At 39.9% G+C, this 17,649-nt stretch overlaps 1 protein-coding gene across 1 annotated transcript in view; it reads left to right on the top strand.

The window, feature by feature from the left end:
• The first annotated feature begins 354 nt into the window (after positions 1-354).
• The window catches only part of mettl24 (methyltransferase like 24), a 28,022-nt gene continuing 10,727 nt past the window's right edge, over positions 355-17,649 (top strand). Inside the window, exons 1-2 of the mRNA XM_010790343.1 lie at positions 355-996; positions 16,623-16,721. Coding sequence (XP_010788645.1) covers positions 682-996; positions 16,623-16,721 — 414 coding nt within the window. The 5' untranslated portion in view covers positions 355-681. The remainder of the gene's footprint in view (positions 997-16,622; positions 16,722-17,649) is intronic.

Here is a 17,649-nt window from a genome sequence, read left to right on the forward strand (position 1 = left end):
CTTGTAATAATATGTCTTTGGAAATAGAAAATAGGGAAAATAACTGAGAAGCTTAACACATCAGATGTCTTTTTCCATAATCCATTTTCATGGCCAAAACAAAAGCGTACAAATCCAGGCAAAGCTGTTGTGATTGGAGAGAGCACCAACTTGTTCGCAGCTGCTGAGAGGGCCCTGCCCATATCTAGAGTTACACAGTAACCCAAGAGTCTGGGGAGGGGGGACGGGACGTGAGGGGGCAGAGCAACAGAGGGGTGCGTGTGTGTGATATGAGCCTGACAGAAAGAAAATTAAAGGGGCGTGTGTGTGTTTGGGAAAAGGGGGACTTGAGAGTGTGAGAGGGAGTTCCTAAAGTTTTTAAAGAGGGCGGCACACATTGTACTTTGGAATCTGTTTGCAGAGCCTCATGACAGAACTTTAGCATGCTCAAATTCAGGTTAAGATGCAGGCTCACACATGTGGGATAACTCATGCGCAGAGGTTTCATTGACATGTTTGTATTTCATTAACTTGCTGCTCTGTGTCAGGACTTTGGACCTGAAGGGAAGCTGGACGAGAGGAGAACATAACTCTTTAAGAAGAATCACAGGAAGAATGGGATAGAAACAGCAGAGAGAAAAACCAAACTTGAAGTAGAAGAAATGGACTGAGGGGAGAGAAAGGACAACAGAGTAGAGGGACATGGGGAGAGAGAGACTCACCTGGGGACTGCTGCTGCGTGTGGGTGTTCTGCTCACTGGCTTGTGTGTGTGTGTTCATGTTTACCTGGAGACCGGTTGGCGGGGAACACCTGCTCCCCTGGGACGTCCCACCCAGGATAGTCAGAACTGGGGCCAACAAAGCAGAACCAAAGCAGAGGCAGAGGAGCAGGAAAGGAGCATTAAAAGGAGAATCTCTTATGTCCTGACACTAAAGAAGGACAGCCAGACTAAGAAAGAGGAAGACAAAGAGGAGCCCTCACCTGCATGCTGCCCACCCCTACGCTCCCACAGAAAGGTATGTTTAATAACCCCTCGACTTCTGAGTCCTTAATTGCTGCGATTAAGATTCTTGTAAGGTTATCTGATCCTAAATCAGCGTAGAGTGGCTCAATAAGGGGCTTTCACTCCATCTCTCTGAGTCACTGGCTTAAAGCTCAGTAATCCCAGGAGGGCGATGAAGTAGGAACACAGGCAGCACAATCGAGGCATGTTCAATGAGCGCCTCTGAGATGCTTTGAAGTTGAAAAAGAGTTTTCTCACCGGGGGTTTCTGGCGGTGCAATTTACTTTTTTGTAATCAGGGTATCTTAAACCACAAATCAAACCAGCAAACAGTCCCCTCTGGCTTTTTTGTATCAGTTGCAAATCTAACAAAGAGCTATTCAGGCGCAAGGCGCTAACACACCTATCCACATACACACTACAGGGGCTTGACCTTTGACCTCTGAAGGGTGTGTTAAAGTACCGGCTTAACAAAACTGCCACCTCCCTCTTATTGTGTCTCTTTGTGCCTTTTCTGGGTCATCTGAGATATTTACTCTAACCTCTTTCTTTGTCATTTGATCCTTCGATCCATCCATCTTCCTTTTGTTCTCTTTCACTTCCTTTTTCCCATGTACGCCCATCCACCCTATTCTGTCATTCCTTGATCCCTCTTTTAGACCAGTTCTTCCCCTCTACTGAAGTTCTTCTTTGTGTAACTCTGAGGCAGAAAAAGCTTGTACACACTTTAGTGTTTAAATCTTTAATGTATTGACTAGAGACTGGGGGGCAACAGCACTGGGTGTTGAATTATGTTTTTCAAATCACTGCAGGGCTATTATGCCACATCGAGAGATGGGCACTTGTGCACCATAAATATTGCATGCCACAATATGCTCGCTCTCCTTGCTTCTTAACACACAATGTGTCACATAAGATGCCCTTAAGGGGCCCTGATGAAATCTCTGTGTCAAATGCTGCAGCCATTTAACACTCTCTTTCTTTCTACCTACACCCCTTCTTTATTTTTCTTGCTTTAGGCTCTCATCTCGAAGATCACTGTTGCTCTGTGATGTTACCATGTCCCTGTTCTCCTTGCTCTCATCCTCCATCTTGCTTTTTTATCTCCCGTCTGTCTCAAATTAAAACTTCAGTCTTGCCTCCCACTTCTAGCCCATTATTCTCTTGGTTTATCAACCCTTTTTTTTTTAAACATATCACTCTCTCTAGCTTGAGAGAGGGATATCTCAAGCTGCTCTCTCCTCCAGGCACATAGAGGCTTTACAGAATACATAATGGGCTGCAAAGCAGGACAGTTGCTCTGCAAGGAAAATGACAAGGACGCCTTTAGTGACCTTGATGAATAGCAATGAAGGGATTCAAGAGAACATTCCTATAGGAGCTGAGTTATAAGTAGGCAAGGGGAAAAAATAGCCTGTTAGCCAGCAGCCATCACAGACTGGTGCTTTACAAAAACACTGGGTGAAATCAGCTTTAAAAAGCTGTGTTTGAACCAATCAAAGCACACATTGTTTTCATGATTTCTGGATTATATCAATGGGTTTGAATAGTTGGTATTCAGTGAGTTGCAATGTACTCCTGTGAAAATTAGAGTCTGCATGCCGTATCCCATGTGAGGGGTTTGGCGTGCCATTTGAAAGGGATAGCATCAGTTTGGGCCCCACATTTGAAACACAACATTCAGTGTTTTTTTTGTATTTCTGAGACTTTGCCTTTTTGATGGATCCTGTCCTGCTCTCAACACATTGGGGAAAGATGTTATGTTGCTTTAGTGCACCTCCCTATTACCTATTTATGAGCTTGTGTCAATCTTAATAAAACCGATTTACTATAACTACAGTGAATAGATTCACACATGTTGCCAATAATTGCATTCCCAGAGAATCAAGTCTTCTTCAATTCATCAAATATCACATATACATATTATGTGGAGGGGATAGAAAACTAAAACCAGAATCCATTTTCATCTTTTTTATGTTCAATCTTTTATCGCCAATTATGAAAGCTAAAGTAACACTTCAAGAAGAGCTCGCGCCAAAATAACATCAATAATAAACAAACAAAAACTGTCTTTAAATAAAACCACAGTACTAAAATAATTGCTGAACACTTCAAAGCTTTTCTTTTTAGTTACATTGAATTTGATATCAATTACCAGATCATGAACAATAAACCACATGTATTTCATATAGATTTAACATTTGACAGTGTTGTATTACCTATAAGTACATGGTACATTTAATAATTATTATTCATTTAATATAACCTATCCGTAAGGGAGATTGAAGCAAACCGTAACTAAAATGATGATTTGCTTCATGGCTGGAGACCATCTCTATACTAAATTGTTGTTTCGAATGATCTGTTAATGGAGTTTTATGTGTGGCTCAATGCTGCTAAGACACAAACAAAACTCTCTTGTGACCAGTTCCATTTTTATTTCATTATATCAGTAAATAAGAAACTTTAATTTTCCATTTACAGTTGATTGTGGTTAATTTGTAGGGCATATTATTGAAGTCAAGGTGACACAGTTAAACACATAATCTTCTCTTCCATCTCTGAGGCAGTTAAACGGAGAGAGAGAGAGAGAGAGAGAGAGAGAGAGAGAGAGAGAGAGAGAGAGAGAGAGAGAGAGAGAGAGAGAGAGAGAGAAAGAGAGAAAGAGAGAGAGAGAGCCTGAGGGTTTGTTGTAGTAATAACCAATCTAAAGGAAATCTTATCTTTTAGCTGTCAGGCATCCACATAAATACACTCACACACACATCCTCTTTAATAATTTACCTCTTGTAGAATTGTTTTCCCTGCTAGGAGAAACAGGAAAGGGATGAGTGGGTAAATTATAGACAGACATGAAATGTGTTCGAGAGAGAGAGAGAGAGAGAGAGAGAGAGAGAGAGAGAGAGAGAGACAGAGAGACAGTGAGACAGAGCAGAAACAACAGGCACTGATGACTCAGCCTCCTTATTTTAACACAGTAATAAACAGACTACTGCCCCCAAGTCACAGTGAAGCACTCCAACACATTTCAATCGCTCCAGCTAAAAGCTTTTGAAAAGAAGATTGGCTGCCAGCAGTTCAAAAATCACCAGAAGTTACCAGACGACTCTATATGCTTATTAGCCCTATGCCTCCTACACTCACTGCCATTGTATGAGGAGGAAATGCTACTACAAAGTATGCTGGTGCATTGTTATGTTACATATCAAGAAATAATACATTGCAACAACAAAAAGTCAAGGTTTGCAGTTGCATAAGGCAGTATTGGCCCCAACACCAACACTTCTGATGTTTAGCAGGTGCTGTACATTCCTGTTCATCATCCTCGGTTGGTCTGTTAGCATGTTGCTCATTAGCATAATAAAACAAAACTGTTTTAAAAGTGCTAATCCAAGTTTACACAATAGGGTAGTTTGATAGAAGGTTGATTTCAGTTTGGTCTCTGTGTATTGGACAGATGACTTCATGTAGTCACTGTAGCCCCAGTTCGGCCATCTTCTGTTTTTTTTATATATCTTAAATTGATGAAGCTAGAGCTAAAATGTCGGAGCCTTACCAACATTTTGACTTGTCAATTTGAGTATGACATACATATTTGCACCAATTCCGTGACAGTCAATTCCTATGAAACTTCCTGTTCCCCATCTACAGCAGACTATAATGTGTATATACGTTATAATAATGTGCAATTAAGTAACTTAAACCTTCAATTTAGAAAGTATCATATTAAGCAACCTTATAAGGTCTCAAATTCTGGGATAACAGGGACCATCTTGACCCGGTGCTAAACTGCAACAAGTGCCTCAAACTCCTCATTTAGTCAAACAAATTCAAAGTCTCCAACTTCCCTTGCGTGTGAAAATATTTGAGGAAGAGGAAATGGGTGCTTACAGCAACAATTGAGACATGATTTTCTCAAATGTAAGGCAAGGCAAGGCAAGCACCTTTCAACACAAGGCAATTCAAGGTGCTTTACAAAAATGAAAGACATTCAGACAAAGGCATTTAAAAACAGTCATTAAAAAGAAAAGATAATAAAAGCAACATCAGAAGAAAAAATACATGAATAAAAAGTACATGAATAAAAAGTACATGAATAAAAAGTTACAGTGCAGTTTAAGATATGAATAGTTCAAACAGAAGTTCCACTTCCGTAAGACAGCATGTTCCCAAAAGTATGGTAAACAAGCAGCTTTGAAGTGATTTATCCTTCATACATTTTAAAATCACTTCTCCTACTGTATAACCTGCAATTGAAAGAAACAAAACAGAAATGTAAAATTGAGTGTTCAAAGTAGATTAATAAAGTTTATACAGTTCTCCCTGCCTGCTCTCCACAGAATCCTACTTCACAGTGAAGGTACTGTGAGTGGGTGAGCACTGCAGAGCTTTCTATAGGAACGATGTCCCAGTGTCACTCTCAGATTCCTCCCAGATGGGCCAGCTGTCATTCACATGTCACACACACTCAACCTCAAAGCCAAAAGCCACGCAGCACATAGATCACATAAGTAAAGCAAAGAGAAACCCTGCATCCTTTGAGACAGGCCTCCTGGTTGAATAGGATTTTATAATGTATAACCAGCGGAAAGGATTATAAAGAAATAAAAAGGTAATCCGTGCACCGCTTCGCAATAACTGATCTTTTTGATTTAGTTTTACACAGCCACACAGTGGGAGATAGCAATAATAGCAGATATCACTTTCCATTATTATCCTGCTGATGTAAGAAACAATGACGGATTCTCAGAAATGCAAATTAGGTGTTTGTTTACTGACAGGCTAGACAAAGAGAAATGAAAGGAATCCAGAGGAGAAATATATAAACACTGTCATGTCCCTTGAGTTGACTCTAATTCCTTCTGTCTGACTAAAACACTTTTGATTGTGATTTGATTCTACCAAAAACCACCAAAAAGGCAGAGCAGTCTGCACTTTGATGCAAATGATTTCTTTAATTAGACTGGGACATAAGTTCATTTATCTTATTCATTTTTAGTATTAATGACTTTTCCTCAAGTAAGAATCAGTGGGATTTGGAATGAATACTCGGAACGATGATTAGCTTAGTGTTGGTATAAAGCCAGAACAGAAAATGTCACCTTGTGCTGTCTGTGCCAACCACTGCCAGCCAGTATTGGGCCTCAAGTGGAATTTATAACGCAGAAACCCAGTGACCTTGGTCATGCTTTAGAAATATGAAAGACCCCTGGCTCAACAGAGGGAGAGAAAGAGAGAGCGAGAGAGAGGCTGCTAGTTAATAAAGAATGAGAGGTTGACTTCTGTAATCCCCAATGTGTGACTGGAGTCAGTTCTCAGGCCTCTTTAACCTCTAGCTGGGGCATCCTGGGAACCAGAGAGTCTCAAGGAATCAACGTCTAGAGAGCTGACGTTTATTTAGACTCTTATATTGGCTGATTCTACACAAATCTTCATGGCCAAGGAAAAATATAGCCTTTTGAAGCAACATTTGTTTAAGCAAAAACGTATGGGTTTAGTCATGAGTCACTTAATTGTTTAAATGTAAATACAAAACTGGAGTAAGTTAAAACTGAAATGTAAATAACCTAAAGAAAAAATGGTGGCAGCAGATGGTTGACCAACACAAATAGTTCAACATTTTGGGAAATACCATAAGCTTTTCTTCTTTCATGCCAAAAGTTAAATAAAAATGGAATGATACCACGATGTGCCTGGTCCTATAATAAAGCCACAGCAATGATACAGTTAGCTTAGCACAGACACTGCAAGCAAAAGGAAAACAGTGGTCTAGGCTACCTACAAGCGACTCCTTAAATATTGTTTTACATCTTGTTTGTTTAATCCTGGTTTTTATCTTTTTATCTGCCTCTAAGCAAGAAGGAACATAAGCTTATTGTCCAATTGTCAAATGTTAGCTTTAAGGTTTGTCTTTTCCTGTTATTTTGCAGGCTGCAACAAGAGCAAAATAATCCGCTCATAGCATCACAAGCACCTTGAAACAGCCGGGCCCATGAAATCAGAGCTGAGAAATACATATGTTTAGACATGCAAGCCCTTTGATTTCCTACATCACCCTGCACACGCAAGCCACCCTGGAGAAGTAAACGGCTCTATTCCAGCAGCTTTGCTTGCTCAATGGGAGATTAGTATCTCAGTCTAACTAAAGTTATATGGGGGGGAAAAGCACAAAGAGACCTTTCAGATAATCAATCACCCCCTCTTGGCAAAGTTTACAGAAATATGACTATTTAATCGCATGAGGAAGGATTTACACACTTTTTTAACAAGAGAAACATCTGAGAGTGTATCTGCAGCTGAGAAGACAAAACCTCTTTTATTATCTCATAAATAGGAACATTATGGATCCCCAATCAATCTCTGTTTTTATAAGACTTTGCTCTTGAAAGTATAGCTTAGAAAAAGGTTTCAGGGCTTAGGCTTCTGATTTCCACTTTTAATCGTAGATCCATAGCAACCCTGACTCAAACGAGATGATGAAAACCATATGTTGCATATGGAAAACAGAAGCTACTTCAAGCTCTTTATATTATCGACCGAGTTAACAGTGGGTCTGTTGTGTGCGCTAACTGGAATCTAACAAAGACTCCCACTGGAGGGGGAAAAGTCGGTGTCAAACTGTCAAGTCCAGAGTCTCGTTCGCACAATACTCCCCTCAGACATGGACGCCTTGTCTGGAACATTCCGGAAAGTTCTCGGTCTCCCCCCCAACTGATATGAATGAGTGCATTGACCTCTGAAATGGGACGCCCTCGCTCCAATCACTTACTCTGCCCCATCTCTTTACACTTACATTCAAACTCACCATTAATACCTGCTTCTACAAAATGGCCCTTTGTGTATCACCCAAAAGGTTTGTTTATGTAGCAAAAACCCCATAGTGGTGGCATTTCATGTGTACCTGTGTTTAGTTACAAAGGCAACAAACCCTACTTAGCCCTTAAAGCAACAGAGAGGGCCAATGGACCTCAGGAACACAAACTTAAAGAGCTTTTGGTACCTCTAAAGCCCTGTTTAAACCGCTTTGAAAACGTTATCTCTGCCTCTCACTACCACTGTATATATTCAGTATGTATTTGATAAATGCTACAAGGGGATAATGAGAATGGAAAACATATGGAATGGCAGGCAAAGAGAAGGGGGATGAAATTAGAAACACAAAAAGCCGAGTGCTTTTGGAGACACCACTGCTTAGCCATGATGTTGGCAGAACTCAAATCTCATAACAATCATGAACATGGACAATTACGCTATGACAAGACTATAATATACATCCCCTTGCCATCTCTTTAATTTTTCATATTCAGTAATTATTTATGTGCAAAAACAAACAAACAGACAGATTGACAAGAATAGAAAAAGGATGAGCAGAAAGTTAAAATGACTGCCTGTCTTTGTCCATGTTGCTGTCACTCTCGGTTTTTTCCAGCTCCATCTCAGGAAATACATGTCATATGGTGCTCAGTGGGCTCCCTCTGCTCTTATCAACATCTAACACAGATTTCATATCTGGGATAGTGTCCAGGAAGACAGGCGCGTGCATAGATTGACTCACACACTCACAAGCCGATTTTAACTGCAAGCCTGCTAACAATAAGCCTCCATCTGTCTCTTTGGTCGGTGGCCAAACAGGATAGGATCAAATGAGACAACAACTTTGCTCACATGGCATACATTACAGGAATGTTAAGTAGGGAAGCGGCCAACTTAACATTCTTCAAACCTTTTTTTTTTACTTTTTTTTTTCATCACATATGAGACCTTTAGGACAGCAAGGAGTTACAAGTATACCGATGTGCTCTGGTGTCTGGCGAGAATAGCAGCATCTGTAAATGCCTGGATGCATTTATGAATGTGTGCATGAGTATGTAAGATGTGAATGGATGGACTGTGTTTCCAAGGCAACCGCAAGTCCCATAGATATTTAAGTTGATAGCATGTGCCATGAGATGTGAAAGGACTCCAACTGGCTTTAATGTGTATGCATGTATGTCAATGTATGTACGTGTGTGATAAGAGCATCTGTTTAGTGTTGTTTACTGGAAACCTTACATAACTGATGGGAATGTTTCAAACCAAAACACACACAGCTGCCTTTCCTTAACAAATTACACCCAGCAGCGAGCAGTGTTTGGTTAATTTTACAAGGCCATTAAAAAGTGTAATTCCCCACTGTGGCTATGTATAATACCATAATTACACAAAACCACAAATTGTTATTGGATTTCTATCAGCTACATACCATAAAGTGTACTGTAATAGTTTGCTTTAAATGACAACTGCTCTCTTCAAAGATTTACTATTAAAAGTCTTCCAAACACACACTTTTGCTGTCAAAATGGCTGATGTTACCCTTACAGTCAATGTTAAGACAGTGCTGGAAATGTGCAGCAATCATAAAAGAAAAAGGGCTGGAAGTCGATTTATATGTGACTTTGAGTGGAGAAGAACTCATTATTTATTTTTAAAATGGTACGTCAGTTTTCTGAGAGGTTTTTATTCTTGCCGCAAAGAAATCTATCATGCCCTTTTGATGCTACCATTATCTTGAATGTATCTTTCATTCAACTCATAATGTGTTATGTAGTCTGTCATGCACTTCCGTAAAAGATTCAAAGTACTGGTATAGTTCTTCTGGCCGAACACAGTATATTGAGGATGTTTGTAATGATGCACCTGGACCAAAAACAGGAATATGCACATGCTTTGCACTGGAAAGAATGTTAAGCAATGCTCACAGATCAACTTAGATTTAAGCTAGATGGACATAAAAAGATGGACATAAAAAGAGACTGCCACGTAGGTGCGTGTGTGTGCTGTAATGAAACTCAGTGTCGTTCGCATGAATTAATAGCATCAATGTCAAATGATATTCAAAGATTAATTCAAGTCCACCACTGTAATACAAACACTTCTAGGATTATTTGTCCAGCTCTCTCTGATGAATGCATACCAGATGTGGGTTTGTTAGATGTGTCCTACAAAGAAAAAACAGAACAGAGAGGACAGCAATCTCTTCATCCTTCATCTACACACCATCTGTTCCTCAACCTCCAATTCCTCTCTCCTTCACTTAAAGTTAACTTCCACCCACTTGCTCATGCATCCCTCCTCTCCTCCACTCTTCCACATCACTCTGCCTCTGAGACTCAAGCTAAACTCTTCTGAGATTACTGCCTTTATTTAAAAAAGATCAGGGTAATCCTCCTCTTTAATTCTGTTATACCCACTCTGTCTCTCACTGTACTCTGAAAGTGAGCTGGGATTGGTCCGTGAGCCAGAGGAATAGAGATGACAGTGCAGGAAGCGGAGGCAGCTGGGTCTGGTGTGACTGTCTGTCTCCCCATATCTACCAGATTAGTCAGAACGATAGAGCTCAGTAAGCCTGATTCTCTGTGATTATGCTTTATTTATTATGCAGTCATGCTGTCCGCATCAATCCTTTCAACATTCACTTTTTATTATGCTCTCAATGTTTGGTCTATCACAACAACACAATGTGCCCCTGAAAGCTTTTCATTTCGGTGATTTAAAATCTCCGATCAGACCAATAAATCAAACCTGTCTGACTCACTATTATCATATACAATTCTATTCTATTCTATTTTCCTTGTAAAAAAACGACTGTAACTTTGCAATTCACAAACTGATAATGTTTCTTTAAAAATAATTAAGCTCGAGGCTGTGATAAATGTTACATTGCATCAAAGCTCTGAGCATCACAGAAGAAACCAAAACATTTTACTTCACTAATTCTCTTTTTCTCTTTTGGATTCACTAACAGGAAATCAGAGGGAGGCTAATGTGAATCAGCCACCTGCTGTTTCATTAAACCAAAACGTCTCTGTCTGCCCACTCCATCGCAAGTCTTGACCTTGATTTGGCACCGAGGCGCTGTCCACTTTTTACTCAAGCTGTCAGGAAAATGTAGCATGTCAAAGACCATTGCCTAACTTCAAAACAGTGTTAAAATAACAATCCTCACAGTGTTGAACTGAAAGCTTGAACCTGGTGACTGCTCAGCTTGGTGCTATAGACTCCTCTGAGAGCAATCTCTAAACAATGAGCAGCAGGTCTGACACTCTGCCACCTCGGCACTTTACCAACAGACAGGGCCGACTTGGCAGCAGTGTGTCTGTGGCCTTATGGTTTCCAAATAGGCACAGCTCACCTCGTGACATTTGATACACCAGCTATAATTTGTTTCCACTCTCTGAGATGCTCTGGCCATCATGGATCGATATGAAACGCCTTTTTGATTCTTGGTGTTAATCCATATACAGGTGTTAAACTCTATTCCTTCACAATGAGGTACATTTCCTTCTCTGCTTTCAGGTCCATCTAACCCTCTTCACTGGAAAAAATGCTGCTCCAAAATCGCTTAAACAATAATGAAAACAAGGTGTTTTCACTTGAAATAAGTACAAAGATCTGCCAATAGTGAAAATTTGCTTGGTAAGATTTCTTGAAATAAGACGGAATATTTAGATAAATCAGATCTTGTAGTTATCTGGGAGTACTTATTTTTGAATTATATTTTACCAGAATCAGGAAATGTTGTGTTACAATATAAGCCGCAAATGCTCAAAAGTGTTCTGTTTTTTCTGATGTTAGTTAGAAAAAGAAATATGTTTCATCTGAGACACAGCTCACAATAAGATTGAAGATAAGATTTGACTTAACAAGATGATGCATTGTCTAAAAACAAGACCCTATATCTCACTGCATTTTCACTTCTGAAGTCTTATAGCAAGTGTAAACACATATTCTGAGTACATATTAGACAAATGTACTCGAGTTTTTGTAGTGTGCCTTCTGCTCATCCTCCTTTCTTCTCACCACCTTCCCTTCATTGTTCTGTCCTTTCTTGTTGTATCCAGTCATCTCTTGTCCACCCTTCCATCCTCTCCTCCCTGAAGGGTTACTCATGCTTGGCCTGGCTGCTCACACTTCTCTCTCACCAGGCTGAGAGGAACAGATTCACAAACACACCCAGCTCCATCAAGACAAGGCAGGCCATGCAGAAAGGCCCCATAACAGAGCGATCAAAGAGGGAGCAGGGATGTTACAAAAAACATCCATTTCCCAACAGATCAAATGGAAATGAAAGGCAGGAAAAAGAAAATGCAAGATCAAAGACAAATGTACAGCAATTTAGTTACTCGTTTACCTTTGAGGTGCATTCAATTTACTTTGTCTCAAGATTAATTAAATAAAAAATATATTTTGTAATATCAAAGAATTATCTCAATTGGTTTTATTTGGTTAATTAAAAGATGGATTAAATAAAAAATTCAAATGATACTTTTTCAGGTGTCAGCTTTTCACCTCTTGAATGAAAGTTTCCAGCTAAATGGATCAACTACGCTTTGACTGAATCATCTACTCCTTTCAGCACTTTTTATTCAGAGCATATCTATGACTGAGGGATTGCCTCCCCACAGCTCTCAGCCTGGTGACAGCTTAGATGGCAGCTAGCAGCTAATGATGAAAAAATGAGATAACAGTGTTAATCTGAATGGGAACCAGTGGGTGGCCCTTACACTTACACTCGGAGTGGTGCTATACTGTATCTACTGCAACTACATTCAGCATTTTAAATTAATCCTATGCAAATGTTTGTCAGCAAGCTCACGTACATTACTTTGTGTCATGATATCTCAGTGTTTGAAGTTTAATTTAATCTTCAGAATTTCCATTTTAACTGACGATTCAACTTCTTTCAGTGATTTTAATTAGTTGCCAAATACAGTATGTTATATTAAATGTTTTATACATTTCCTTCAGAACCGTTTGAAGTTCCCAATGTCGTCACAGCGACAGAATCCAAATTGTCCATTATCCATCCTTCCATTCAAAGCAGCCACCTGAATTGCTCATGCTGAGGATGTTGTTATATCTAATGTCTTGGGATTAAGGTCTAAAGAGCTGAGGCTCGACAGTTTGGAGTGATGTTCTGTGTGCTTGTTATTACCACCCCTTGCCTCTGCTGTCCCTGAGGCACTGATCACTTGTTGTGCTTAACTGAACATGAGGCTTTACACTTATCTCATCACCGCTGCTAAGTGATGATTCAGCAGTAACTAATAGCTCCCAGACATGCATAGCATAATGTGTGCGTAGAGGCACAAAAACATCTCTATTTGTATCTTAGCTGTAATGCAGAAATAAAAAAAAATGTTGTTGGATAAAGGTCAGATTTAATTTCCAACAAATACCTTAACATGAAGAGAAAATAATTGCCGCCTGCGAGGAAAACAGACGTGGATTGAAAGTCTGAGTTGCTGGAGTTAGATAACTGCCATTTTTTAGTAGAGACCTTCAGCTAGAAAGCTAAGCACACCTTTTTCCATTGGCAAAATATGTCAATATCTCTGTTCCTTTCATGCAATATGTCTGCCTTGAACATCATTGTTCTTTCGTTCTCCACTTTTCACCTTTATGTTGTTATTCACACTCTGCAAACTCCCAGCGAGTCCACTGACCAACATATCTGCTCTAGGATCAGCAGTCCTGTCCCAACCTGTCCTGGGCTGATGTATGGGCCTGATAGCTGAGCTTTGCAGGGAGGATTCGGTAAGGAGATTAAAAAGGGCAGCTGCAAGCTTTCTTAACCCCCGGGATTCCGAAAAGTAGATGTTTTTTGTTTACGTATAAATAACAGGCTTAGACCGACATGCAGTGTTTCTGCCCCTGTCAAACTCTCCTGGCCTTACTGTAAGAGTTTCAGAGCAAGGCTGGTTCAGGTTGTTATTTCAGTTTTGTTCATCTGCAGGGGGATTGTTTGACAACTTTTGGCCATTGCAAAATAGTTTTATGGAAGGGTTGAACAACAGTCTCCCCGTAGAGGCTTAGCGATAGGTAAAAGCCAGAAGAAATATTCTTTTTTTAATATTATTATTATTCAATCTATATGGTGCTCTAGAACATTAATGATGATGACATACAATTACATATTTATACATGTATTTGCTCTCTGTTGTGTGGCCAAGTTGTGGTGTTTCTTTCGGTGGCAACTCTAACTAAAGGAAACAATGAATATAGTCTTAAACCCACCTAAGCACATACATCACCCTATCTGTTCTAAGTATGTTTATCATATTGTTTTAATATGTTCTGCTTATCTGTATTATTGTGTTGCATTGTTGGAGAAGCCTGTGACCTAAGATTTTCAACGACATAATTACTCTGTAGCTAATGTTAGTTTGACAATAAAGAACCTTGAACCTTGATATGTCGAAGCCACAGGTGCAATTATTTTTTAACTGAGACACTGTAGAAATATAAAGTGGCAGCAAGAGAAACAACAAAGAGAATAAATGAAGATGTAGAGTCAGAGAAGGAGGAACAGAAATGGAGAGGGAGGAGAGAGAGGTTTGAGGCAAGCATTCAGATGTTTTAACACGCCGCAAATCGATTAAAGGATTAAATGCCAAACAGTAAATAGTGTTGTGTGGATCCAGAAATGCAGCCATTAAAATGACAGCTGACTTTCTGCGTTGGCAGGTCCAGCTTCAGCTTCACTTAAGAAATGACCCCAACTGTGCTGCGATAGAAAATGTATAAGCAGAGTGATTAGAGTGCATGTGCAGGTAATATATAGTACATGTATACGTTTGCATGCATTTTTCATTGTGCAAGAGTATTGGAAAAGAAAAGACAGCCCTACCATGGAAAACGCATTAGTAGATAATCTAAATGCAGCGCAGACATGATGCATTTGTTGGAGTGTACCTAAGTGATTTATAAAAGTGTGTGCACATATGAGTCTACATACTTGTTTATATGTGAAATTTTTGGGCAACATGTTCTTTCAACTTGTATGCTGATAATGATTGAAGTGAATACAATTATACAGTGTGTACGAATTCTGTGTGTGCTTGAGTGTCCGGCAGTGGCTCAGTCAGTCGGGGCTTGGACTGGGAGCCGTAGGGTCGCCGGTTCAAGTCCCCGACCAGACCTAAAATATGGAGTATGGAGTATGGACTGCTACCAGTTCACCTCCTGGGCCCTGCCGTGGTGCCCTTAAGCAAGGCACCGAACTACCCCCCATCCCACTCACTCCCCATTGCTCCCCGGGCGCTGTACAATAGCTGCCCACTGCTCCTACGGGTGGGTTAAATGCAGAGGCCGAATGTCACTGTGTGTCACCATTAAAGAGGGTTTCATCCCTCCAATTATATCTATTCTATGAATGTGAACTATCCACTTGTTACAAAAATGAAATATGAGGGAGTTGACATAAACACTATCTAAATCAGGGGTGTCAAACTCAATTTCATCGCGGGCCACATTAGAATTATGGATGCACTCAAAGGGCCAGTGGTAACTTTAAGACTATATAAATATACATAGATAAATATATATAATATATAAAATAACGTATTATTTTACAATATTTCCTCTGCATTGGATTATTATCAGATAGGGTAATAACTTCATAATTAACTACGTCTGAAAGCAGAAGTCTAGGGCAAATCATTGCTAGTTATTGCAAGTCTCTTCAGTGCGCATCTCACAAAATGAGATGCATTGTGAGACATGTAGTTTATGGGCAACGTGCTCCTGTAAAGCAGCACGTAACCTTATAATAAACTTATTATATTCTTTGCAAGCTCTTGTGGGCCGGATTTGGCCCAGTTTGACACCCCTGAAATCACACATATGCCATTTTTGTTGGCATGAACTGTATTGTTGCAGAGCAAAATGTGTTGAGCCTGCATAACTAAACTGGAGGGCATATCTGTGAGGAGAGAGGGAAGAAAAGAAGAATGGAAACATGGGGGAGAATTCCAACACAGACCTTATGTCACCAAAGTGCCCTTTGCAGATTGCTCTCCAGATGTGCCCACAGCACTGAACAAACTCAAACATGATTTTGTTCACTAAACAAACATAATCTGTGCATCACCATGAACAAATCTGAAAATAAACTGCAGTGCCTATAAAACAAAATGACAATGCAGTAGTTTCGCGGGCAGGGGAGCACTCTATCGTGAAATCACTCGGGATAATTCATACCAGCGCTGCTAATGAACGCTTGGACATGTTGTTTGACCCAAGAAATTATTGTGTAACCGGCAAATGCATCATCGGTGCTCTGATCCTCGTTTTCTTTTCTCTCCATCTCCATCGCCTTTCTTCAAATCGTAAACAGACACATTCCTGTATAAATGAAGCAGGCTGTGCAGCAGAGCTCTGCCAGGTTTCAGGAATGTGATCACAGCAATGTGCTGCTGCAGCAAACTGATGGGGAAATCTGAGCTCTTATTTTTTACTATGAAACACAGCTGGACTTACAGTCGATATGTGTGTATCTGTACCTTGGAGCGCAGAATACAAGAGAATAAATAGCAGGCCGAATGTTGCAGAAAACAATAAAAATGTGCAGTTTTTTTGTGATTTGACACACAGGTTGGGGGTAAAATTATCCACGGAGGACATTGTGACCTAGTTCCTTCAGCAGCTATGCACAAGTGTTATAAAACCTAGGTGAATAAAGCGCTCTTTGTTGTTGTCCTTGCTCTGGATTTCTTTTAGAAAGAGCGGCCTACTTTGAAGTTAAATAACCGTCAATTTTAATGTTCTATTTATCGTTATTGATTATATTTTGTGTGTGTGTTTCTGTGCTTCACAACAGACTCCTCGGTGGCACATAGACTTGGAGCCCTGGGCTGCTGTGAGTCATTCTCTGGAGGATGAAGCCAAAAGGTTCCTCAACTACATCACAACACCACAAGTGAGTCATCATCGTTTGTATTCTCACTGGTATTTCGAGCAAGTGATGAACTGTTATTATTTGCAGTCATGGAACAAACTGCAGTCGGTTCAATTCTTACTGAAGCCTACATTCAGTACAACGAAGATGAAGATGAAGATGCAACAGCTTTATGAAAGTGTGAAACAGATAAAAAGGATTGGTTGTTTCATGGCGCAGTTGACTCGGCTGATTCCATGTGAAGACAACCTGAACATGTTTTCACAGGGATGAAATATAATCCTGCTTTTAGACAGGATGTGAATTCAGTTAATCATAACAGCTTAATTCTTGGCGCACAACGGTTGTGTGTTTTTACTTTGTTCCACTGGTAATGTGTTGTTTTTCTATATTTTGTACCTGTGATTTTCGCAGTAATTCATTCAGCTGTGTTTTACCAGGGAACACAACAATTTGTTTTAACAAAAGATGAACTAATTGTTGTAAGTAGGTGCAGAACTGTGTCAGTAAGACTTGTTTTGAACACAGAGTAGATGTTGCCATTGAAGGCTATGAAGAGCCTTATTTTGACAGGTCTTTGTTATGTATATCAGAGCAAAGGCTGTATCTATCGGGCCATGACTGAGCTACACTGGCACCTCTTTGACATTCAGCTCGGCCAGAGAGCATTTGTCTTGCTTGACAGCACACACATAATTCATTACTATATTGATCTCCATACAGATGAAACTCACAGCCCCTCTGTTCACACTAAATCAATGAGATGTTGTGGTTTGTTCGTTTGTTGGTTTATGTCGGTATTAAATTACTTGAAATCGATTAAGATGTTCAGCAACATCATTTGAAAAAGATTGAGGGATTGAAAAAGCCTGTGTGTGTGTGTGTGTGTGTGTGTGTGTGTGTGTGTGTGTGTGTGTGTGTGTGTGTGTGTGTGTGTGTGTAAGGAAAA

This window comes from Notothenia coriiceps, unplaced genomic scaffold (genome assembly GCF_000735185.1).
Source record: "Notothenia coriiceps isolate Sejong01 unplaced genomic scaffold, NC01 NC01_scaffold00034141, whole genome shotgun sequence".
Classification (NCBI taxonomy): Eukaryota; Metazoa; Chordata; class Actinopteri; order Perciformes; family Nototheniidae; genus Notothenia; species Notothenia coriiceps.